Genomic DNA, 26,936 nt, shown 5'->3' with positions numbered 1-26,936 from the left:
CATCTCCCTCTAAATTGCCACCATTTTCACCCCTCTATCAACGTGATAAATCTTACATAGCTAATACACTGTGTATTACAGTACTTGCTTTCATGGTTAGTTGTAATGTAATCCTGAATTGAGGTTTGTCATCATGTTGCATTAAAAAGCAGACTTGTGCCTGTGAGGTAGAGCAGGGGAAGGGTTGAGAAGTTAGGATAAAGCAGTGTGCACAAAAGTACCTTGAAGAAAATCAATTATGCATTCATGTAGGGGTGAGGATCTAAACACTACCGCCTAAGAGAAGGAAGAGAGGAGCTATAATGAAATCCTACAGTAGGAAAGGTGTGTGTGTCTGTAGGCGTGTGGGAGGGAAGGAGGGAGAGAAACAGTGTGTGTGTGTGTGTGTGTGTGTGTGTGTGTGTGTGTGTGTGTGTGTGTGTGTGTGTGTGTGTGTGTGTGTGTGAGTGTGAGTGTGTGAGTGTGTGTGTGTGTGTGTGTGTGTGTGTGTGTGTGTGTGTGTGTGTGTGTGTGTCTAGTGGGGGGATCAGCGCCACTACCTCCCCCAGCACATCACATCCTCTCAGAGGAATAACGTTTTCTCAACTTTTATCCTCTTTTTCTGTCATAATTAGCATTCTGTTCTCAATTTGGCCGCTTAATTAGGTGTACATAACCTTGGATTTCCAGTAATGGAAAACCGGAGGGCTAGCGAGATGAAGCCATCAAATTCAGTGATTAAGATACCTGCAAACTATTGTACACAGCCTCGTCTGTATTCACATCATTACATGGTCAAATTAACATTTTTGTTCCACCTGTCTCGGGCAAAGGTAGCCTGGGTGTAGCTATAGAAATGCCTGCGAGCCAGGTTGACTGTGAGCAGACATACAGCACTAGAGACTGCCTGAGGGCCACCACAGCTTTAATAGAAATGCTATCCTTCAAAAACAGGCTAGAGTGGAAATTGACAAGACATACAGATGGGTATGGGTGTGTATATTTGTGTGTGTGTGTGTGTGTGTGTGTGTGTGTGTGTGTGTGTGTGTGTGTGTGTGTGTGTGTGTGTGTGTGTGCGTGTGCGTGTGCGCGTGTGCGTGTGCGTGTGCGTGTGTGTGTGTGTGTGTGTGGGCGGGCGGGCGGGTAAGTTGTGTCTCGGTTGGGGATTTTGAGTGGGGCAGGGACAGAATTAGAGAGATACAGAGGAAGGGAGAGAAAAGAGAAAAGGGGAGACAGAGAGGTGAGGGAGAAGAGACTGAGCTGGGACTTGAGGGTGAGGTAGGGGGAAGGCGGGTGGGGGTAAGTCTCTGTGTCTCTGTTCTTAGGCACAGCGAGGTTATGCAAATGCTCCGTCAGACGGAGGGCAAGGCTGAGTAGGTTACTGACGGGCCGTAGAGTACACAACATGTCCCCCACTCAGCCAGCCAGACAGCCAGCAGAGACACTGACAGAGAACAGAGGGGGTGAGAGAGAGAGAAAGAGACTACAGGGGAATATTAAGAGCCAAAACCACCACCGGTACCACCTTTACCATCCTCTCCCCACCTAGTTTGATCAAAGCGAGCCAGGAGAATTCTAAAGAGACTTTTATATCATCTGGACTCACACCACCCTGAGTCCAGCTCAGCTCCTGGCTGTCACTATTAACTGACAAACACACATGCATGCACGCACACACACACCCAAAATGTCCCGGGTGACACCAAACACAGTTTTGGGTCATTAATTCAAAAACAGTGATACAACACTGAACAGAAGACTCTCTTAGGAGCATGTGTCCATATTGCGTTTTTCTCTGGCAAAGCATTGGGGATTGCTGGGATGAAGCACTTGCAAGGTGAAAGAAAACAATGTTGTGCACGGATTTGTTTGTGTTTCTATGACAACAATATCCTGACAATTTTATAACATATCACCACTCTCGGACTTGTTTACTATCTATTTGTTTGACATTGTTGTTTCACCATGAGCACCAACCAGAGGATGTTTGCCTCATACTTTGGTTGAGCTTAATAATAGTGATGTCCCCGCTGTCACCATTCAATCTGACAATAACGACACACGTCTTTCCGAAAAGTTAAAACTAAAAGTGCTCTGAGCAGAGCACAAAAGAGTTGGAGCACTCTGCAAAAAGACACTGGGTGCAAAAACTGAGAAGTGAATTACTGCCATGCCAGAAAAAAAAGTTGAAGTATCATGTTATAACGTGAGAGTTTCACATTACAACGCGACACTATCATAATTAGGGGTGTAACAAGATCTTGTGCAAGGGATCTCGCAAGATTGAACAGGACAAAATTTCTTAGCGAGGTGAACGCTGTCTCACGAAGCAGTACTCAGGGCGTTAAAAAAAAAAAGACAATTGGTTTTCTACCGGTCATTTGCACCTGATCCAAAGTATTTAGCCACCTGATCCAAAGTATTTAGCTTCAGCATTAAGAAGTGATGTTCTGATTTATTAATGTGCATTGGATTTGGTGGGGGTTTTTTTTTTTTTTTTTAGAGCAGGCTTTATCCACTATTTGGAAAGCAATGAAACTCACTGTGGCACTCATAGTTTGTGGTTTGAAGATTTAAATGATCACTCACATTCATTGAAGGCATATTCAAACTCCTCCAGTGTTTTGGGGAAAGTGAAAGGAGGCTCATCTTTCTTCATTAGTTCATCTAAGTCTATTCTTGACAGCAAATCTGAGGAGAAAGAGAAGACCAAATTAGTGACAAAAGTCATAGATGCTGCTCTTCAAAAAAATGTCAATCAAATCTACTGTTGTCATAATCCCTGTCACAAAATGTGGTGGCACAGGAGGTGGAAAAGAGGAAATTTTCATCAAATAATAGCCAAACCAAAATGTCTTTGTTTGCATATGTTTCTGCCGCCAAAGTAGAAAGACATTGCACAAATTGATAAAAATAAATGGTGGGTGAATCTGATTTACTCAAGGTTAAGTGGAATATTTCCTGTCATGTGCCTACATATGCACTTCTAAGTAAGGCTGAATCAAATTCAAAAGACAAATACTTATAAAAATGTATTTAGAGTCAGACAGGCCAAAATAATTTTAAAGGAATGCATTCACAAATCAAGTGAGAGGAACTGCTCATTTTTTCATACCATGATGAGACAAAACCTTTATTCTGGTGTGACTTGTGCACAATATTATTTTTTTTTTCATTTTAACAGTAGATGGTAACATAAATGACACATTCCTTCCGTTCATCAGTTTTTGATGTTGTAACACCTGAGGGAATGTGTGGTCTGCACATCAGCAATAATACAAGAACAAAGTACAAAGTCTGTAAGTAACTGTGAGTGTCACAGGTATTAGACAAGTCAGACATGTTGGTGTGTTCGCCTCAAGGTCAGCATAGGGGAAAAACCTCACCAGGGTCAAAGCAGTAGACATTTCAAGGGTTTTGTTTGCATGGAGTTAGCAAGGATGCAACAAGAAATCAGAAAGTTTAACTATGAAGAAATAAAGTAGAATAAAATAAATGCATAGAAATAACAATCAACATGTTAAAAGTGACATATCAGTGCAGTATAACCGGCCCTGTAAGTCATAATTATAGGATATGCCCACTTTTCTCCTCCTAACACAATGGTGCCCTTGTTTTCCTCCAAGAGCACTACCTCACTTTTATATTGTCATGGTATTCACCTTTCAGTGCAGTAGTTTTCTCTTTGTCCTCCTGGCCAGCTACCTGGGCCATGGCGATCCACACTATAAATAGGGTTGGTATGGCAGCACGAAGATGAGAAAGCATGGGCTCTGTGCTCCCAAAGATCACTGAGATGCCTCCTGTCACATGTGAGAATTGAAAAGAAGAAAACTAACAACTATATATCATCATTGATGAAAACACATATAGCCTATTGTGTGAATTCATATGCACTACACCTTTTGACCACCTGACCAAACATGTACTGCAAATTATCTAAAAGCTTGTTGTTGTACCTGTAAGGTGGCAGTAAGCCAAAACGAATTTTACTGCTGAATCCTGCTACTACGTACGAGCTATGTGCTTTACACTCAAGTTCAGCTAATTCATGAGCTTGCTGCGATAATATACGCTGCAATGACACACTGCATAAACATTTAACTACGACTGTTTGTCAGCATTATTGCTATGAAACATGTAGCAGCGGCAAACGTGTGCTCGCTCAACTCTGCACCCGTGTCACAACTTTGATTAAGTGTGCAAACATAGCAAAGTTATTCTTGCTATAAAACGACGCTGCAGGCAGTAAAAACATTCATTATCACACGCTTAAATACCTCAGACTGCTTCGTCATTTACCCAACAACAGTCAACATCTGTTTAATGTTTCGTATTCTTAAAAAACAACTCCGGACTGTGTGCAGTCGCTCTGCATGGAGCCACTCACTGCGAGCGTGTAGAGTAGGTATAGTCGTGTTTTTATTTCACGGTCTTTAAAAAGCAAACTATAAGCACGGAGGTTCGGAGAGGACGAGCTGTTTCACAGTAGATGCATGCATGCTTTCTGTTCGACTCACGCACCATCAGTAAAAACGCGACTGTCCAGCTGCTGCTGCTTCCTTGAAATTTTTACAAACAGGAAGGACTCTGAGCAATGCAGAGCATGGAGAGCGTGAAGCTTCCGGGTTACCAGGGCAACGGACTGGAAGGATTATTTAAAGACACAGTGGCACAACAGCTGCTTTCACTTTGTACAGATGTTTTCTGTGGCCTGTCATTTTTTATTATTTATTTATTTATTTATTTATTATTTGTATATTGTTTGTATCAGACACCGTTCATATGTAAACTTGCTTTGTCATGACTGTATATTACTGAAAGAAGTTTATGTGACTGTACTCAGAAAGTACAAAAAAGGTCCTAACTCTGTGAGAATACAACTAATTAAAGTGAAAATAACAGACAGTGGTGGAATAAATATTCAGATCTTTCTCTTAAGCAAAAGAAGCAAGATCACCATGTAAAAATACCCAATTTCAAGCAAGAACTTTGCAGTCAAAATCCTACATGTAGGCTACTTACAGTATCAAAAGTAAAAGTACATGCCATAAAGCAAAATGACCACTCAGTAATATTAATATGTATAGTATCAAATTATTATGATTTCTTATGCATAAACATGTAGAAACTTTTTAATGTAAACTGGTCAAGGTGGAATCCATTTTGACACCTTTATGCAGCCTACTTTTGGGTAGGTAGGTATATAATAATGTATACCTTTATAACGCCTACTTTTGGGAAGGGAAGTCTTTAATAATAAATAATAATATTTTACAAGATTATGTTTGGATTAAAATGTTAAATCTCAAAAAAGATTAGTATCAAGATCTTGAAAAATGTAATGGAGGGAACAGTCTAATATTTACCTCAGACCTTGAGTAGAAATATACAGTAGAAGAAAAAGTACTTATACTTAAGTTCAGTGCAGTCTTCTTTGTGACATAATAATACAAGAGAGGGGCGATTAGCCCAGGCTTTCAGGAAGTTGAGTTGAGTGCCATCATTATATCACTGTTACCATGACACATGCTTCAGCAACCGCCATAGATTTTACTTATTGGTTAATGGTTGGTCTCTACCTTAGCCAAACTGTCCTTTATTGACCTCTGTGTCTAATATAGCTGGACTGTGTCTTACACTGGGTAGCAGCCAATATAAAAGAATAACGTGTTGTCTGTGTTATCTTAAACTCAATATTATTTATCCTCTACCATATTTAGGTGTTGGATACCACCTCAGGGTGATTTCTATCTCTAGCACAAGGACATCATTTTCTCTAGGGAGAAGCTGTTGTGTTAAACCTTTCAGGACTCTTCTCACAAAACTAGCAGGGTGACATGGATCATTTAAAGGGAAAGGAAAGAACTGATTTTGTGGTTATGACATTCATTGTTGTGACTACTGTAGATGTGTAAAACTGATACAGTGACAGACCCTGCTCACCTGTACAGTGTACCCGCAACTGTGCTTTATGACACTCGCATTTTGATTTACAGAAATAGCCTCTCGGTTAAACTAAAGCTGGATGCCCTACTTCTGGATAGCCTCTAGAAGTTGAAGATGTATCTCTGGGGAGTTGAGCTACCCTGTTTCCTCAAGCAGAGCACTGGAGATGCTACAAAGGGAGACCCAAATGAGAAGCAGAGATGACATATTGTGGCATTGATCTCCTCTGAGTTTGACAAGATAAAGGAGATGCTTCTCATTCTGCATGCCAAGAGTCACATGACTTGGATTTAAATAACATGTACATGTAAGTTACTTCAGCATTGACTAAAATCAGAAAAATCAAGCAAATCAACCAATAACTGTCATTTTTCACCTGGAGTTGAGCCTAATGACTTGATACCCTCATCAATCCAGAAGCAGATGTACAATGTTGTCTGTGGCTCTGATGGGAGCTTTCTAAAGATTTAAAAAAAATAATTTTAATTAAATAATATAGTAAAAAATATTTTGACTTGGGCTTAGTTTAAAAAACAGAGAAAGAAGTGGTCCTTTAGGAAACATTGGCCGATGCTATTGAGATGCATTACGGTAGTTGTAGATTTCAACTTTTCTGGAGCTTTTGTTTATAGAAGTGCAATGCTCAATCACTTACCCCCTAAATTTGACAAATGTTTTATTACTTGTTCATTACTTGAAGCCCAAATGTCAGGAACTAGGACTTGACACAGACACCAAATGGAAACCATGGTGCTCTGGCTATTAGATGGTCTGTCTATACTGCCACGTTGGCATACTACTGTACATGCTAAAACTGCTAAAGACTATTATTCTTGTGAACAGATGTACGGTACAAGTGAAGCATGTTCCTGCTGTGAGAGTTTTTTGTGGAAAATTGATTAATGCTCTGACTGTTCATCCTGTATGAATATGTCACAACTCTAAAGGGACTCTAAAATGTTTATATAGGCCTGATAATCCCCAAATAGATACTGTATACTAGAATATTTATTTTTTCTTTGTGACGAATGATTCTTTGTAATGATTTGTTTTGTATTACACTGTCAGCTTTTCTGGCAGATGTCTTCTGAACCTATCACCTGTCTACAATGGAAATACAAATGGATAACCCTACATGTATTTACTCTAGGAGGGAGAGGAAAAAAGAGATCAAAGCATTTCTTTTCACAGAAAACAGTTATCTTAGAAAAACAGTTTGGCAAGCCACATACTTTTTTACCAGCTGTTTTGTTATGTTAAATACAGTACATTTCCAAAGACTAATGGTGCTTTGTTGCTGTTTAGCCTTTATTCAGAGTCAGAGACAGAATTCAGTTGCTGAACATTTTGTCGTCTTTTGTATTCTCTAAGTGGCTTGGCGATCGTAATCTTGCTACATTTGCATTAAAAACCTAGTTAAGGAAAGGAACATCCCTCTCCGGAGCGGGAAACATTTTCCTTGTCTCTCAAAGGAATTGCAAAGGGTGTGCAGTAGCCTTTGTGAGCTCAAATTATATTCTTGTTGATGAAAAAGCATCATTTGATTTGTCTAATCCTTACTTGATCAGATATAATGGGGAAGAGCATATGATGTTTTAATTCAAAGACAGAATGCTAAATTTATAGTCATAAATCATCATAAATTATTGACTGCACACAGATCACACAAAATGATCGTATACAAATGGAGAAATATTCAATAAAGTGAGAATATATGATTTTATTTTCATGTTTAATTCTAGAACATTCCACCTCCATCTCATGAATAAAAAAATACAGACAAACTTGGAAAAATATACTGAGCAATCGTATTACACATAAAATAAATGTTTTCTCAGTATGCACAAAATACTGACTGATATTACATAGTGGGGCAGATTTTTGGGACACACTGCAATCAAAACATACATCATCTTGCTTCCCAACCGTAATATTTGATGTTTGCTTTCAGGAACCAAGAGAAACTACGCTGACACCAATGTCCTTACACTCACTGCCTCAAAAAAAAAAAAAAAAACTTCAACTACCTATGATGATCACACAGCCCTATCTTGTCCCAGGCAAACAAATCCAGGCTCTCCATTTCCCAGAACTGATTTCTGGAGATGTGCTCCAAAAAGATGAAATGCGTCTGAAGCAGCATAGAAAAGCACAGAGAGTTTGTCTGAGGGGTGTGCATAAAGAAGGAGGCACCAACTCCCTCACTCTTTTTGTTGTTGCACAGTTTCTTGTCCTCTCACTCATGTTTTCATCCATACACGTATGCAAATTTTAAGCATAGAGCACATGCACAAACCCAATTACACCTACAAATGTGCACACACACTCACACTCACACACACACTTACACACATACACACACTCTAATACCTTGAGAGCTGTGTGTGTATTACAAGCAAACATTTACAACATGATAAAAATTCTAACTGCTCGGACTGCTATTGGGCAGCGCTTTTATCGGATGTTTGCGGTCCCCCATGGGTCTGCTCTGGCACTGTCTCATCAGCTTCAGGAGGGTCCTGCAATCCCCGGGTTGCAGCGGCAAACAAAAAAGGCTCTCTGAAGTTCTTCTACCATAGCTTTCTCCCCATCTTCCAGCTCTGCACCATCATCCATCTCCCACCTGGAAAGCACAGAGAGCATAGCGAGTGTGTGAAGTGTTTCAGACAGAACATCAGCTGTTTTAATACCAATACACACTTATGTCTATTTATCTCCTCCCACTGCTTGCAACTCAGCTTGGGTTTACAACAGAGTGAAGAGCAACCCATTGTCCAAATGCATTCTCTCACAGACACAGCAGACTGCAGCTCTCCGAGGCTCTACAAGCCACACTTTCACTCTTTAAGTTATCATATGGGAGTCTTCTTCTCTTTATTTTTCCATGCTGTGCGGGTCAGTTTCACAGCAGTCTCTGCTGACTTACACTTTTGCTCTCATGTGAACACACACACAGACTTACAGGCACACACACACACACAGAATAAGGACTCAATGGATGGGGTAGTAAAAACTTAAAACAGAAAAATCCTGGGAAAAAGAGGATACATTCTTTTGCACTTCTGTAAGACTGTCTGTCTTTCAGTTTCTGTGAATCTAATAACTGAAGTGGGTAAGCCATGGTGTACCAACTGTAGAACTTAATACTATTCCTGTTTGGGTGACTAATTTTTAACATGAAGGAAATGGCTCCTCGTATCTTCCACAGTATGTCTCTCCATCACATTTTCTAATTCTTAGAGCTACTGAGTGGATGGTGGGCTTCAATATGAAGACATCAAGGGTAGTCACGTTATATGTAATTCACTCTCAGTATTTCAATGGAATCCCTTAACGAGTGACTGTGGTCAATCAAATCCATATGGAGAGCCGGCTGAAGGATGTCTTTGAGCTGCTGCATCACACTCCCTCCAAAGGAGAATTATATCTGTCTGACTGAAAACGATTGCATTTTCATTGCAATCTCTGTGTCTCCTTTTATCCCATCCTCCCTCCCCTCCGATTCCTCACTGTATCTTCAAACGTACACCATAGTTGTGCTCTGCGCGTGTGCGTGCATGAGTGCGGTGTACTTGTGTGTGAGCAGGAAGAGAGGGGCGAAACACAACTATATCAATGCACGTGTTTCATGCATACAAAAAAAGCGGGCCTCTCAATTCACAGCACTTTAATGGAGTTTCAGCCTCTGTCATAATGTGTATCTGGCCAAATCAGACATCCTCTTTTTTTGCTTCTCCACCACTGTCAGTGTGGTAATTACCGCCTGTAAGGGGAGGATCTGTTTATGTAAATACACAGCTTTGACGCAGAGGTTTCTTCTCATGTGACTGCATTCTCTCTCGACATATAACTTCACTTGTTTCTAGTTTATCTGTTTTTTGGACTACTTTTTCTGACAGTCTGGATCTCTCTGTCCATCCATCACACAGAGCAAGACAGAGCAGACTGTTTCTTTAACAAGAAAGAACAAAGAGAAGAGTATTTAAGTCTGCCTTTGATGGAAGCAATAAAACAGAGTATTTTCTAGTTAAGAGTATATTTAGGAAAAAAGCAGATGACGACTAGGGGCAGACAAAATTGCCACTATATTGTTTTTTCACTGACATAAAATTAAAATCAGTTCTACTAAATAACCATTATGGGATAAAAATAACACTCACACAAACAAAACAATACAAATGTCACGCAGGGTGCAAAACAAGAACAGAAAGGGAGTGAGGGAGAACAGAAAGCAGGAGGAATGGGGGCCAATAAAGGAGCGAGTGAGCAAGGAAGGAAGACAGGAAGGTACGCTAAAGGTTTTTCAATGTTTAATTTTCAAATAGGATTAAGCAGAATGACATTTAGCTGAAGGTTACAGGCTCAGCATTGTCTTAGCTGATATTGATATGCAGGAGGCGCCCTGCTTGTCACCGGGACAAACACCGTTGATGAATGAGAAGCCTTTCCCCAGGAAGGTGTTAAGTGCAAATTTGAAATGAGAGAGAGGTAGAAGTAGCGAGAGAGAGAAAAAAAGAAGCAGCACACACAGACACAGATTGAATTACCATGATAGTTGCCATGTACACTGTCACTAGATAATGTTGCCAAAAGTGTAAATTGTTCTTTAAAGTATAGGTTGCATATTTGTTGAGATTGGTTGATCTCGTGCTGAAAATGAGCCAAAAAATACACTAGGTTCTTTACTGTGTGTATCTAATTTCAATAACTACAACACAACAATGCCTCTTAGAAATGCATAAGTAGGCTAAAGTTGACAATAACTTCACTGTATCCTCATTTCGGCAAGTTTTCCCCCGGAATTTACATCTTAATAAGGGGAGTCTTACCCTTTAATTCTTATGGGCTCTGCTCATTTTTCATGCATTAATACTGGAGCTGCTGACTTGGCTCTTCCTCTGAATACAGAATAGGACACACATATTAAGACTCATATATTTACAGGATTGATGCCATGGGAGATTGTCTCTGAGTGAGATGAAAAGGCTGGCTCAGATGTATTTCAATGTGAACATCAAATCTGAGCTGTCCTAATCATAAGACAAAAACATAGAACATCTATTCTGATTTTGAGCTGATAGAGTAGTGATGTTCAACAAATTAAGAGCATAAGCCTTGCTCCGAGATCATCTGACAATCAATTTACTTACTAAATCATACTCAAAACGGAGTGCAGGTATAACTCTGATGCTCAACTTCAGCTTCTACACAAGGCAGATAGTAAAAAAAGGGATGTGTAAGCTGTGATAGAAAAAAAGATCCAGGCATGGAGTGGGGAAAAGAAAGAAAGTAAGAAGGAAAGACAGAAAGAGACAGCAGAAACAAAATTAAAACAGGCAGAGGAACAAGTATAGAGTGTGTGAAAGAAAGTGAGTGAGCTCGAAGACAAAGCGCTTGAAAGATCATGAGAGACAGAGAGACAGTGGCCAGTGGTTTCCTCTGCAGCTGTCAGTGGGCTGAGTGGTTTCTCTCAGAGTATTGGGTGTTTGTGCTGCGCTGGGTGCCCTGCCTGCTCTGCCACTGGGACCGCTGTTTGTTTAAAAGGCTTGCCTGTCAAACAGAGAGCGCCACCGACAGCCAGACACTCAGCTAAATGACTCTGACAGCAACCCTAATCAGAGGCTTCGCACATTGCCGCAGGGCCTGGAGGATCCATCATAACCCAAGCCTAAATATTTAAAGTGCTAAACTTTCCAAAGGTCAGGCCTTTCCATGCATGCCAGGGCGACATGTGTCAGAGAAGTAGGATGTGAGGGACTGAACAAGAGATGCAGAGTAAAAAAAAAAAAAAGAGAGAGAGAGAGAGAGAGAGATGTGCAATGTGCAAGTACACATTAAATGTGTACTTGCATTTCCACCCTAGTGAGAACCCCTTTCAGTTTTAGATCTTTGGAGTCAGGTTTCACTTTCAGTGAACGGACAACATTTTGACTGGTTGTCACATCTTCAACCATCTCATTTGGGTTTAAAACCTGGAATTAGTGTGAGAGACTAGTTTGACAATATTTTGTATGTAAAATTAAATATTTCTTAACATTTCACATCAGAAAGTGTGGATGAAATTGTGGTGCCATGCCACTGGTCTGACGGCCCATTATTCCAAAACCCTAATAGTTTGAAAAACTTCCCATTGGACCAAAGGCAGATTAGTCCAATGACCTGTTATTCCAAAACCCACTGCTCCGGAGACTTGTTGCTCCAATAATACACATGCTCCCCACAGTTTTCCCCACCAATATCTTTATTATATATACATATTATATTATGTATTTTGACATGCAAATGTGAAGATACCATTTACAAAATGCATGCTTTTTAGTGTGCCAACTGACTAAAAATGTCAAGGCTTGAAAAATAGATAAAGAAAAAAATAAATTGTTTAAGATGAACAAAATACAGTATATAATGTCACACTTAGCCTACCCATTGAAATTCCTTCCAGAAATCTCCATCATCCAGCTTCAGTAGCATGATTAGGCTGTTACATAGAAGCCTACTAATTCACGTGAATAGGATGTGTAACGTCAAAGGCACTTGACGTGAGAATGTCACCTCTACTTCACCAGAAATATCAACTTTTTTGTATTTCTCTCTTAACTTGATGCAACAGCTGTCCAATAATTATGTTGGACATTGCTGCCTGTTTGAAATGTGGGCGAAAAAGAGACAAATCATACATCTCAAACCCAAACTGTTTCTTTGCTCCCTAGGCAGTGGAGTATGGAGTTTGACCATTGATACACAATGACAACCATTCAATAACCATTTTTATCCAAGACTAATGCACAAAAATGCACAACATGGAGCTTAAGGTCAGATGTTTAAAGGTGATGGGGTGAAGGTGAGGTCAGTGGATGTAGACAGTGGAAGGATACACATACAGTGATGTGTACACTATGTCTGTGTGCGTACCTCCTTCAGACTTAGTGTAACCATGTTAAGTCCATACTATCTCATTTCACGCTCTTGCACTTGGCCTTTGGTGTTGCAGCTCTACAGACAGTACTGAAGTGTAATCATATGGTCTGCTGTGCACTTTTGCACGCAGGTGTCTGCAAAGTAGAGTGCATGAGAATGAATCATTACAAAAGAGAACAAGGAGATAGAAAGTGAAATTAGTAAAAATGTTGTTTAGCAAGCAAAGTCATAATATGTGATACCCATCTGTTCAAATCTGAACTCAATCTGCAGTTTACCTTGAAATAAAGCCAAAAAAAGTATCTTTCAAGCTCAGGGTGAGTAAAGTGAGACAGACATCCATTACGTGAAACCTTATAAAAAAGGAAACAAGTTATTATTTTGGATGGATACTGTACATTGGATTCTTGTTCAGTTGGGGTAAATGACAAGTTCACAATATGGGGCAAGGGGTCATGTCTTTGACTCAATTTCCATTGAGAAGCAAACATCCAATTCAATTTAGATATGTGCCTGTGCAAGGCCATGAGCCAGAGGGAGATTGTAACTGACAGCCATTGGACAGCTGGCTGGATTTGAATATTGACGAGACAGAGACTTGACAGAAGGGATTATGCTCTACCTTCTGATTTACTAGCCGCTACACTGATCCATTCTATTGTCAGATCAACTCAGTGTCAGGTCTACAGTATGTCCGTGTGGTGCGGTGATGCCACTCAGTATTAAGACCTACCTGAGATTCATCTCAATCCAAAGTGATGTCCACTCAGAAGATACAAGACACACACTAAATCAACAAGGACAAAAAATATGCAATATCAAAGCAAATCTATTTCAAAGTAAACACAATCCGTTTTACTCTAATGCTGCTGTGTTAAATATAGACAAATACAAATATATACACAAAATGTTTGTATTATAGTACTTATTTTGTAACTGCTAGCCTTACCCCTGTAACATAATTAAGTAAAGCCATGTAAAGAGTTTCTTTGTTGTCTTGTGATGACATTTCATGTTGAAAAATATAAGGAAACAAACTCAGGTGCACAGGTGAACACAAACATGCATGCATAAACATTTGCATTGTCCAATCTTATGTTCTCTGCCTCTTTTCACTTCTGAATCTTTTTGAACAAGATTCCACTGTTGTATTCTTCCTAAGCGAACCTAATATCCAGATTTCCATGAGTGTGTGTGTTGATACTTATATGTTCGTGTGAGCATGTGAGTCAAAACCACAGTCTCACCCACGTCAATACCAACCCCGTTACCGCCCAGCACGCACCTTCCCATCTCGAGGGCCGCCAACAGCAGGCGAGTCATAGAGCGCCTGATCAAAGGGCCTCGGACTGATCTGTGAAGGCCCTTTGAAACGACATCCACAGTTACACAAGTTGACACGCTCGTACGTGCTTGGGCACAAACACACATCCTGAGTGTCAGGGGCATGTATACAAACACACACACACACACACACACACACACACACACACACACACACACACACACACACACACACACACACACACACACACACACACACACACACACACACACACACTGTAGTCTCTAAATCATTCTGAGTACTTCGTCTTCGTAGAATGTCAGAAGTTCCAAAAAATACTCAATCAAAAAGTCACCAGGAGTCGTCCAGCTGAATGCAGTTAGAGTTTTATTGTCGACAGCAAAACCCGGAGCCAATATACACAGACAGAATCTATGACACAAAGAGCTAAAACTTGGGGTCTTTTTTATACTGTCTATATTGCTGACCCTTGCAGAAAAGTTTCGACCCCTCCCTCGTTGGAGTGAGTTTCAACCAATCCGCTTCTTTCTGCCCCCAACGTGTACTCACGTTCTTCGCACCCTCTTTAACCTCAACTTGAACTCACGTTCTTGGCGCCTATCCTAAAGACGCCCTAAAACACCTTTTATGGCTCTTCCTTCCGTTTTTATGCTAGCAGGTGTTTCGCTATAGGAGATTTCGGATTACATCTTTCTCGGCCTCCAGTTCTGTACTTTTCCATTTACTAGGTGCTGCCCCCTATCCTCCACAGCTGGTATTTGCTGTGTGGGAAATGTTTATCACAGATTTCTTTGAGTACGATATTACACAATTACTCTTATTACTGCATTCTTTTCTATAGTACTAATGCTACTAATATAAAAGTGTGGTATATATAATCACATATATTGTGGTTTTCATGCTTATTTGATTATATGGTACTTATTCACTCACTAAATGCAGAATCACCCACTTCTTCTACAACTGCATTGGTTTTGATTATCACAAGCACTTAATACACAAATACACTTCTATCAACTACATCCTTATACATTTTCAATGACTACTCGTAAAATTATACTCCACAACACACACACACACACACACACACACTGCATGCATAGAAGGACACACAAACCACACCATGGTTTTAAACTTCAAATCCAAGCAATGATAATTTTAGCACATCAGAGGGCTGAAAGGGCCTTTACCTCAAATACATCACAGTCACAGACGCATATATACTCGAAAACACACAACCTAACAACACTGAGGACTCCAAAGATAGAGAAGAAGAATAGGGAAGTTGGGGAAAAAAAGCAATGTTGTAACATATCTAGTAAAAAGTTCAGATTTGGGATCATATTTTAATGGTGTATGAAGACAGACACGACTTAAGTCACTCATGTACTTCTTTTGATGATGTTCTTACAGGTTACTATTTATTTTTTAAATATAACTGAATACATTATAGGAGAAAAACTGCTGTTGTATTTTGCCTCCACACTCCTGAGGCCTCCATTCATTTGTGTGTTGTAGTTCATGGTGATTATAATGATGGTGTTGGGGGTGGGAAGGAGGTCGTAGATTTTACAATGGCTAACAGAAATGTACAGAAATGATGTAACAAAAAATGTTTCTTTTGCAAAAGAAAGGAAATTTGCTTTAATGCAAAATATAATTTTATTAAATAGAATGGGAGATTTCTATTTAGTAGAATGGTAGATTTCTATTTAATAAATTGGTATATTCATTAAAATTATATTTGAAGAAATATGATGATGTATTCACATCACATGACCACAAATTTAAAATCGCTGCCTGGCTGTTTCTAGCTCCTCACTATTTTCTACAGTCATCCAGGGGAAAGTTTGTGTAAATTTGCAGTGGCTTAATTACTGAATAATGTATACCATGCTTCAAATTAATGTAGACATTTCCATATTAATGTGTTTGCTCACCTTTTCCACATTTATTTGTACTGTGGACAGGAGGGTAGCAATTATCAAAGCATATCATAGCAGTTGTGCCAGTATTTCAGACATCATTAGGTGGCTTGTCCACTACTGTGTGACTGTGAGTACTAGTCTATTGGGCACAGTTTGGTACATTCCTCAAATAGACTCTCAGTGGTTCCGAGGGTAAGATCTGTCAAATCTTGTTTTGGGAAAAATGGGTGAGGAGGTTTGTTTGTGTTTGACAGGGTGGGGTCCAATTTAGAGTCCTTGCTGTTTGTGAATGTAATATATGCAGAACACCTGCCAAATCTACACAACCAGGCCGATGTCTACCGGTCAGACACTGAGAACTTGACATGTCCCAGGAGATTGACTGCTCTCTGTTCCTCTAATCTCTTCTCCTAACCCCCCTTTTCCCGCCTTACCTCACCTTTTTTTTCTCCTTCCTCCCCCTCACTGTTTGGCTCTTGTTAAGAGCTTGGCTGAGCAGCCTGGCACCTTTCGCTGAAAAAGCACCTGAGAGGAGGTTGTGACACAGAGAATGCGATGTGTATGTGCTTGTGTACTGTAAATGTGTGTGTGCCCTCTCTCTCTGTTGAGGTACCGCCTTGGTACCTTTCAGCTGAGTCCTCTGTATGTCTGATGACTTTCTGACACCGCCTGTCAAACTCCAACCTCATGGGGCACAACAATTCATTCCAAAAAGGAAACAAAAGTAACTACAAATAAATGTTAGCTTTTTAGTCTGATCAGAGTTCATGTGTTAACATGTTGCATTTCTGATGTTTGTTGACAGGAGTAAAATGACACCTTTAAGAACCGATGCATGTATATCTGCTCATGACAACCCTTTTAATCTACCCCATATGACCACCCTGTTCCTCCTGCCATCGCCCTTCTCTTGTATGTTATTGCAGTAACGAGGGGAGCTAAGTTAGTTGGGCAGTCAGTAGGTCTGCCATTCAGCCTGGCAGGCAGTCAGAGAGGCAGGCACCTGTTAACGGCTCCAGTGTGCCTGTAGGTCTGTGGGATCAAAAATCTCAGCAGAACCAATCTGTCTTTCCCCATGGGCCAAAGGGAGAAAAGGATAGGAGGTGAGAGACCAGGAGGGAGAGAAATAGAGAAGTAAGCAGGTAGAAAATAGAAAGGATAAACAATGGGAGACAAAATGCACACACAAATACATGTGCACATAAGATGCACATATTAGTAGTACTGTACAACCTCATACACAAACTAAAAAAAAACAACCTTCTATGTAAGCATGAACATTCTCGACTGGGTTTTCTGCACACCTGTCAATTCCTGAAGCTTTATGAATTGCCTCAAGGAGGATGCTTCAAGCTAACAAATTCATATGACGTGTCATAAAACCACATCAGAGGGCAAAAGTGTTTGTAGTTGTTCCAAATGGACACGCTCGAAGGTGGGGTGAAAATCTGGCTGTCATTGAAAGGGGCGAGATGCGATAATAGTTCAAATGAGGATAATGGTGCATACTTTCCAATAACCTTTCCTGTGATGCATTCATAGTTTTGCACTCATTTGAACATGCAACGAGTACCAGTAGTTGTGTGAAGAATTAAAAAAGAAAGCTTTAGAGAGAAGTGCAAATACTTTCTCCCCTCTGCAAACCAGTCGAGTTACTTTTTGAAGTGGGCATGATAGTCAGATTTTCAGTCTAGGAGACTTACAGAAATTATCTGGATGCTGCCTCCCATTTCTAACCTCCTGATTTGTTTCAGAATAATTTGAAAGTTTTGTTGTTAACCTTCATGCTTTGCACCATTTATCTAGTGTTGGTACATCAGTTTTCTATAATCAACCATCTTCTCCTGCATCACCTTCCTTTTTTCACAGTCCACCAATAGCCAATATTAATTTTTTCTCCAGCCCAGGCTCACTTGTTACCTTTGAGCCTTTTACTGCAGTCAACATGTACTATCAATTCCCTAGACCAGTCTCCAGTGCCACCACACAATGTGCAGATCTCCAACTTCCTTCAAAAAAAAAAAAATTAAAGCCTCCTTTAACGTACCATCTCCTTCCGTGTTGTGTGTCTCCATTTCCTTTAAACCCTGTCACCAAATGCATAAAATATCACCCATGAATTAATGAACAAAGATGATTCAGATAAACAGTCAGTAGCTTTAGATTTTGCCCTCCACACACATATATAAGCACAAACACTGAGAACAAGCATTCACTCATGCAATCTTCCCACTGAACAGCATACAGAGGGGAAAAAAGATGTTCATTGTGATTTCACCTCAATGTGCTACCAGGAAATAGCCTATTACTTATTCAGTACTTTCTCTTTGTTATTTGTGCATATATAAACTGTCAAATCTACTAAGGAGCGCTGAGGGTTGAGAAACTGCTACTTGCTCTCAGACAAAGGCCTCACTCTCAGACATTGATCTGGCAAAACTTCTATTCAAACCCCTCCACATATTTCCATAGCAACAATGAATAAATTGCATATTTCAGCATATTCAACTTTTTCCTGGAATATGTAGTGGCTTAGTTGGGTAGGTTTGCTTGTATGGCTGATTTCACAGCAAAAGATCATGTTGAAGAACAGACAGACAACTTGGGAATAAATGAACTTACTGGCAAATTACTACCTGTCAAGACATCCGCTAACAGATCATGACTAATTTTACAGGCAATGCAAATTGTTGGATTCTTCACAGTTGTGAAACAACAATGCAACAATGGCTGGGTTTACATATTTTGGATTAAGTTAACTTCGTCAAGTGCAGTATCGACACTCATTGTTTACAGTCCACTGATACATGTGCATCATATCCAGTGTTGCAGTTAACAATCTGACCAATCAGGCATTTAATTCATGCATGCCATGGTTAGCTGGTCTCTTCCTCTGAAGCACTGGTGCTGTAAGAGTATGGTGACTACACAGGCCACCTCTAGGTGTATTGTAACCAGACAATGCAAGGAGTAAATCCTTTTTTTGCAGTGATGGAAATTTAGCTTGATGTCATTGATGTTTAAACAGTAGTTACACTTTATAATTAACAAGACAGAGAATAATCAATCTGATGTAGCTTTATCAATGCAGCCAATGCCTAAAGCAGCAAGAGCCACAGTAAAAAACTTCCTCAGCAAGCCCTGAAGTAGCAGGCACCCACACATGTCATCACGCTAACTGCCATAGCTTCAACTATGGGTGAAGTACTTGGTGTGTTTTTAAGCAGAGCCTATCTAAGTCACCAGATACAACTGTGTTGTTTTAAGGGTACATCACTTGAAAATACCTGTCAGTAGTTGCACAGTGTGGTGAAATTAACTGACACCAGTTGTTGTGTAAATCCTCAGTGAAGGCCGTACTGTAAATAGAGCAGTGTTCAGGCTTCATTCATAATGACATTATTAGCAATGGGCTCCCGTGGTTTTTCTGGGCCTGCAATGCACTGATTAGTCCATGCAGACATTGATCTCACCTTGCTATGTTGTGTGGGTGTGTGTGTGTGTGTGTGTGTGTGTGTGTGTGTGTGTGTGTGTGTGTGTGTGTGTGTGTGTGTGTGTGTGTGTGTGTGTGTGTGTGTGTGTGTGTGTGTGTGTGTGTGTGTGTCTTGGCTGGGGGAGCTCTGTTATTGTGTATCAGATCAGGGCCTTGTTCTCTTACCATTTCAAACAGTTCATTTTCTACCATGCTAATGGCAGTTTTAGGGGGTTAAGGAGATAAATAAATCCTTGCTGTCACCTCATTTAAAATCAAATGCCACTTAATTATAGCTGTATGTGTTTTCAAATACTTTGCATAATTTATTGTTCTGCTCCATCCTAATCTCCAGATCCTTATCACATGTGCTCTATTTTACCCCCTCTGTCCTTATAATAAAATTATAATGCTCCCTCTCTCAGTTTTCCTTTCTCTTTCTTGCTGCCAACAGCAGTGTGAAAGAGATAAGGAAGGCGATGAAAAGAGATTTTTAAGTTGTGCCTCACCTTGTACAGATTTGATGCTGTAAAGGTCTATTGTCAACTCAGGAGAGCACACACACATCCCTCTGGCAGTGTTGCAGTTCTTACAACAAAAATACAAACACTGTCAAATTCTATAAAAAGCAATGTAACATCATCATTCATGTTTTTGTTATAAGCACACATGTCCCAAAAAATAACTGATGCAAGCATGCTGACTAGAATGTATCCATGTGAAGTAAATAAGCTTTCCCTGATTTACATTTGTACTGTACAGGTCCACACTTTCATTTCTTTGAAGTACTAATGTGCCAGAAAGAACTATGCACATTAGTGACATTAATGTACTAGCGAGGTGTAGGTCATAAAGGTAGGTGAGGGGCACTAATATGCTACTTTAATGGCTGAGGCTGCCGTCATCAACACTAAATGTCAGATCACATCAGTCATTTTCTCTCTTTTGAAAAAAAAAAAAAAAAAAAAAGTTTAAAAATTGGCATTCTGTCCCTGGTGACCTTGCCCACAACTCAACACAAATTTCTTATGAGATTAAATGAGTAGGCCATTAAAACAGTGGGGAAGAAGCAAAACTTAAAAAGGTCTTAATTAAAATGTGAATAACGCACCAACCAAGATTGATTTAACTTTGAAAACAAACCAGAATAATTTTATTGACCAAAAACAATAAACTTAGGAGAATTTGGTGTCACTGAGAGATGGATATAATAACAACGCTTGCAAACATGCAGCATGACCCCAAACCCATAGCAAAGTCCAAGACTTGTATAATAATTTACAGTAAGACACAGTGGAGTATACATCTCACTATACATTCATACATTTACCATTTTTATCCCTTTGCATTCAGGAAGGGTTAGTGTACTGCATAGTTGCAGCTGCTGGGGGAGTGGTAACGTAATTGTCTGGCAATACACTGGATCTTAATCCTTGTAATCAGTGGATTTTGATTCATGAGCATTTATATCATTCAACTAAGTACAAAAAATAAACAGTCAGTATAAATAAGCAAACAGAGGCAACATCTGAAATTATCATTTTTGACAAGCCACTGATTAAGAAAGCAAGTAAAAGCTCCAACTGTTTTTGATTTGAAAACAGCATGCATTTTGATGCCAGTTGATCAAGTTATTTCTATACACAAAAAACACAGCAAAAATACCTCCTAATAGGTACCTTACTTTGCTCAACTCAGGCAAATAAAAGCCTTTCATATAAGTTGGTGAAGGATGCACACACACACATGCATGCACACACACAAAAGCTCTAACACCTCCATCAACGAGCCTCAGTCAGCGTGAATTGGGAGCAGATGGTGTGTGCATACCTAACAAGATGTGTATGCAGCTTTCTGTTCCACAGAATCAGAAGCAGCAGCTTCAGCGTTACCATAACTAGGTAATGGATGGGAGGAGCATGCAGTTGTGCATCCTCTCTATGGGCCTTCCATCCTGGGCCAGTCGATGGACCAGACAGGCTGGGGCTTAGTATATCACATAGATCCCATGGCTGGACAGCAGAGCCGACAGATACAAGTCAATAGGAAGGCTCTGCTTTTGAATATTCACAGTAGTGTTCAGTGGCAAGCTGCATATTAATTGGCCACAGAAAAATCGTGCTCTGTCTTTGATGCAGGTTTTGTCAAGATTCCTTAGATGAAAAGGAAAGGAACAAGTAATAAGTGAGGTGTAACGTAGTCATGCATGTAGTAGTGGTGGTGAGAGGTGAGGTGGGGTTGTATTCTCTTAATTGAATGACTTAACAGCTGGGTCACTTAAACCAACCCAATCGATGTCAGTCAAGTCAATCTGAGTTCAAAACACAGAATTCATTGCAAATAAACTAATATTGTGTAGTATTAACTTCAGATGGACACCACTATATAATTACAATAAAGTAGATTGCTTAGCCTCAGAAAACCATCAATCATATACAGTACAGCCATTCCAAACATACTCCCTATAGAGAAGCATAAAGATATTGCTATTGAGCTTTCGAAATGTCAGGGCAATGGAAGCCCAGGCATTGTGCAATTACATAATGATTATTGCAAAAACTTTCTCCCCCTCATTCAGTGTGGCTGTAATATGCAGTGGATGGCCATGGGGGTTCATTAGTGAGAACAGGCTGATGTTGAAAAGCTCTAGTTTCACCTCTGATCCCGACTAATGTGATTTGGACCTGAGATTGGTAGTGGAGAGATTAGATGCTAGCTCACCTCAGGGTGGGAACCAGAGAAGGAGACATACATCAATGTTGTTTGCTTTCAAATTCAAACGTCTTCTTACCTCTAATTTCCTCTGAAGCATCTGCAGAAAGTGTCTAGAAAGCATTCGTCGTCTAATTTATTTTGCAGCCAAGGAGAATTGGTGGAGCCGAGCGGGTGCTTGCTAATCCACTCAGTTACATTTTGGAGTGCATGATTTGGGCTTTCATAACAAATCAATTGGTTTGTTGTGAGTAAGACTGGAGAACCGAAGATCAGCTACGGATGACAACTGTGTTAGCATTCTCCTCTTATTACCTCACGGCTTACCCCCATGGCCCGCACTGCCAGTCGCAATGTCAGACTACTCCTGCTTTCATTTCCTTTTCATTAAGCCTCTGCTCTCTCTGTCACTTCTTAGACTCCATCCTTACAGACCCTTCAATTCCATCCATATACTCCTTCTGCCCCCTGCACCTCCTCCATTATGTCTCTACCTCTTTCCTTCATTCCTCTCTCCCCCTCTCATTAGGTCATGGTTGTGGTGATTTGTCAGAGTGGCTGTGTTGATTAATAGGCCGAATAAGGCCCCTATATTTGGGGGCTGTCAGCGGGGCTCCAGAGTGCCAGGGCCACCCCGCTGAGCTCCCTCACCACCCAGGTGGCCCCATTTGGGCTAAATGAGCTGTGAAGGGTCCCGGCTATGCCCGCCTGCCCCACACTAAGACGTTACACACAAACACACACGCATGCATAGACACAAAAAAGCACAAACGCATGCGGGCATACGGACCCAGACACACACACACACACACACACACACACACACACACACACACACACACACACACACACACACACACACACACACACACACACACACACACACACACTTTGAGATGCAGGCACACATGCAGGCACGCTCACGTACTCAACACCCTGGCTCTCACTGCCACGCACCCCTGCGTTCCCACATGATTTGTCACACTCCATCAATAGACAATAAGTTACTGCCACTCTAGCCTGTCAATGGGCCCTGTCTTCAGCAGACCCCTCTATGGTGTCTCCTAGCCCGAGGGAGGGTGGGGAGAGGGGTGAAAGAGAGAGAAAGTGGCGAACATGTAGTAGTTGAGAATGAAAATGGAGAGGAATAAAAAGAGTGCAGAAAAGAATGAGGGTGAGAAATTGTGCATGTTTAAGAAAATAGAGACAGGTAGGTGGACAGAAAAAAGTGAAAGAGGATACAGGAGATATTAGACAAATTGCTTCACTATGCATCTCACATCCCAATAGAGGGCTTACAGAACTCGTCTTGATGCACAGGCAAGTAGCCAGGTTCAAGGAAATGTGAGACTGAGCCTGCATGTGTGTGTTTATGTGTGTGACGAGTAACATGGTTCAGCTGCTCAAAGCCAATTGCCTGGCCTTGGAGTCAGAGGCAGGTTGTGTGCATGAATGCGTGTGAATGTGAACGTCCCTCTTTGCAAGATTATTTTTGTTCTCCTCAAACTAGGAGGGGGAGACCTTGGTGAATGAGATCATCCTGCCATATTGCACAGGGGGGGGCACAGGGGGGGGGGGGCGCGCGCGCGTGCGCGCGCACGCACGCACACACACACACACACACACACACACACACACACACACACACACACACACACACACACACACAAGCACACACACCTCCACAATGATTCAATCTGATGATGGGTATTGGAGGGGAAACTGGAATCTGTGAAGGTCAGAAAAGTCTGAACAGTAACATCCACCACTGCAGGCTACTGCCACTGTCTCCACTCCTATACTGTCATTATTGCTGGCCGGCTAGCTCTCATTATCAACTTACTTCATCAAATACACTTCATTATCAGCTTGTCCTTAACAGACAGATGGGATGGACCCTCCAGCAAATGACAGAGTAACTGGTATAAAGTGATTCCTTTTAAAGTCTATTCAATGAACGGGTCATAACACACATAGTCCTCTGCTATTAGTTTATCTGTGATTTACACTTGATTGGACATCTGGAGGAAGAAAAAAAGTGTTATGTTTCTTCAGAAAATACTGTTTAATTGTACCAATGGCTATGCATTATAATTACATCTGAAGTGATTATAGTCATTATGAAGTCATTATTTCTGAAACTGTTGAACATATGAACGGCGGATGGATACACTGGATGAATAGACAGCTGTTACTGAAGTTGTAAGTAACAGACAGCCCTATCACGCTGGCAATATGGACGACCATGAAATTAAGACTCAACGTATAGTAATTACAATGACAATGAGCTTTGTTCGACGTGTCAAGTATCAATCCAACACTTGCCAGGCAGCTTTCATATCATAGCTAATAGGCAGTTGGCGGGCCAAACCGTTGCCAACCACTGAACCAAACTATTCATAAGTTGGCCCTTGTCATTGTGCTTAGCAGTTGACGTAACAGTAACACGCACATCAGCTACATGTTCCCCCATGCAAATGAGTGCATTAGAGCAGACCTTGGAGAGTGGAGCGTGGCCAATAAATCCAGCCAGGGTGAGAAATGTAGCCTTTACCATGTGTGTCCAACCCCATCTATTTAACCTAATTACACACACCATACCAGGTAATAAAAGTCGGCATGCCATCAATTCTGACATCCCATCCAGGGCACTGCAAGGAATGTCTATTAAGATCTATAAATCTTCAGGGTAGTGATCTTATATAGGTGTAAAGGGTGTGAAAGGGTGTCTCAGTAGGCGGCTGTGTCTTTCCTCAGTGAATGTGTGTGTGTGTGTGTGTGTGTGTGTGTGTGTGTGTGTGTGTGTGTGTGTGTGTGTGTGTGTGTGTGTGTGTGTATGACAGAAAGACTGAAGTAAGTGAGTGCAGCTCCTACACTTTTGACATGTGTATATGTATGTGCATGCCTCATTGTGTGTCTTTTCAATACTTGTACATCAGTCTACTGGTACTGTAATGGAGCACACAAGTGTCTGAACACACCCGCCTGTGTGTAGCTGAGTTGTCAAATTCTGGAAGCAGGAAGTGCCACACAAAGAGATGAACCCACCGATGAGTTCAACTATCTTCTCTTTATTGGCATTAATCCAAAGTGAAAAGATAAAACAACAAATAGCTGATTCACACAGCAGTAAAACATGCCACCAATCCTGGTTTTGGTCGACTGCTTTTCCTAACCAGGTGTTTCATGTCATTGATGACAGGCCTGTCTGTCATGCCGGAGGCCGGGCGGAACGTGGCTGCAGGTACTTTCACTTTCCGACGTCACGCCTTGCAATTGGTTAAAGAAAACAGCATGGAGTTGCCGCAGCCAGTGTTTTAGCCACAGGCGGCTGGAGATAAATAGATGTAGTCACAGTAGCTTCACTCGCAGTCTCTTCGCCTTTGTCTGCAGCACACCTGAGCTACAACTGACCCCCATCCCCACACATGGATGCAGATCTTTGAAAGCGAGGATGAAGTGGTAAGGTGAAGCTATGCACAAAAGGAAGGGTGAGGGGAATGACAGACAAATAGCTGAGAGGTGATGATTCCTATTGTAGGGAGCCATCTCTGTGAACCATTTCAACTTTTCCCCTTTCTGGCATAATTGACAGAAAGAGGATCATTCATGTTAGAGTGGCAGCATTATTGCATTATACACCATTGAATATACTGGCTATTGGGTGAGAGTTGACAGTTAAGTAAAAGGAGTGTGAAAAAAAAGAGAAATTGTATTCAGAAGCTCACTACAACTACTGTATAGTGGCGTACAGTAGTTCAACTGTAACTGCAATCATACTACACTGTTTTTAATGCAATACCTGATATTTACTTTCATAAAACACTGAAAGCTTACTTTCAGCTCTATGCAATATTCAACAGACAAGTGCTTCCATATCACAAATACCAGTAAAGAATATGCCCTAACAAGCAAACATTTCAACAACATAATGAAAACACCCATACGGGCCTGTCTCCAACTCTCTTTCTCTCATCATTCTGATGGCATATCACCCACCTAGTCTGCAATTTTCAGTTTCCTGAGAAAAAAAAAAAATAGACGAAAAAAACAGGATCTCCACACCTGGATTTCCACTCCAGGATGTCACCCATGGAATTCAGCAGAAAAGCTAATCCATCAAACTCTGTAAAAAGAACAGCGTGGGTGTGTGTATTTTCTATTAAAAAGGATTACTCCATTACCAAAACACACCCGGTTTGAAAAGCCAGCTCAGAATATACGGTTTGGTAAATTGATTTATTACTGATTTATCTCACATAAGCCTAAGACAGTGTTGGGTTTTGGATAAGTGCAGGCTTTGTGTCACAAACAATTACTGTTTCATATACCTGGCTTAGGAAAGCTGGTGAATTTGCAGTAGCTGGTGTCAGAACATCAGGCTGTTGTGGCCCCTGTCACTGCAGAAAACGCTAAATGGTTGGGATTGATAGCCAAGTTTGCTGGGAGGAAGGACTTGTATCTCACTGCACTCTGTGTTTATTTTGAAAATGGCAAACCTCAAAATAGTCACACACGCAAACACATCTGCACAAATACAAAGATGTATAAACAGAGGCACATACAGTATTATTCATGAACATACACACTACACACAATGGCAGTTAAAATGGTGATTCGCTGTTGGTTTATGAAGATTATGCTCTTCTTCATTGTCACATGTTTGCTGCAT

At 40.8% G+C, this 26,936-nt stretch overlaps 2 protein-coding genes across 2 annotated transcripts in view; both read right to left on the bottom strand.

The window, feature by feature from the left end:
* arb2a (ARB2 cotranscriptional regulator A) overlaps positions 1-4,547 on the bottom strand; it is a 152,981-nt gene extending 148,434 nt beyond the window's left edge. Inside the window, exons 1-3 of the mRNA XM_062416727.1 lie at positions 4,504-4,547; positions 3,642-3,782; positions 2,569-2,670 (exon numbers count right to left, since the gene is read on the bottom strand). Of these exons, the coding sequence (XP_062272711.1) occupies positions 2,569-2,670; positions 3,642-3,747 (208 nt within the window). The 5' untranslated portion in view covers positions 3,748-3,782; positions 4,504-4,547. The remainder of the gene's footprint in view (positions 1-2,568; positions 2,671-3,641; positions 3,783-4,503) is intronic.
* A 3,177-nt stretch (positions 4,548-7,724) lies between these two features.
* kiaa0825 (KIAA0825 ortholog) overlaps positions 7,725-26,936 on the bottom strand; it is a 113,345-nt gene continuing 94,133 nt past the window's right edge. Inside the window, exon 22 of the mRNA XM_062416714.1 lies at positions 7,725-8,551. Coding sequence (XP_062272698.1) covers positions 8,437-8,551 — 115 coding nt within the window. The 3' untranslated portion in view covers positions 7,725-8,436. The remainder of the gene's footprint in view (positions 8,552-26,936) is intronic.

Source organism: Scomber scombrus, chromosome 4 (assembly GCF_963691925.1).
Source record: "Scomber scombrus chromosome 4, fScoSco1.1, whole genome shotgun sequence".
Taxonomy (NCBI): Eukaryota; Metazoa; Chordata; class Actinopteri; order Scombriformes; family Scombridae; genus Scomber; species Scomber scombrus.
The sequence above is the reverse complement of the archived record's forward strand: the minus strand, read 5'-3'. Positions and strand labels throughout refer to the sequence as shown.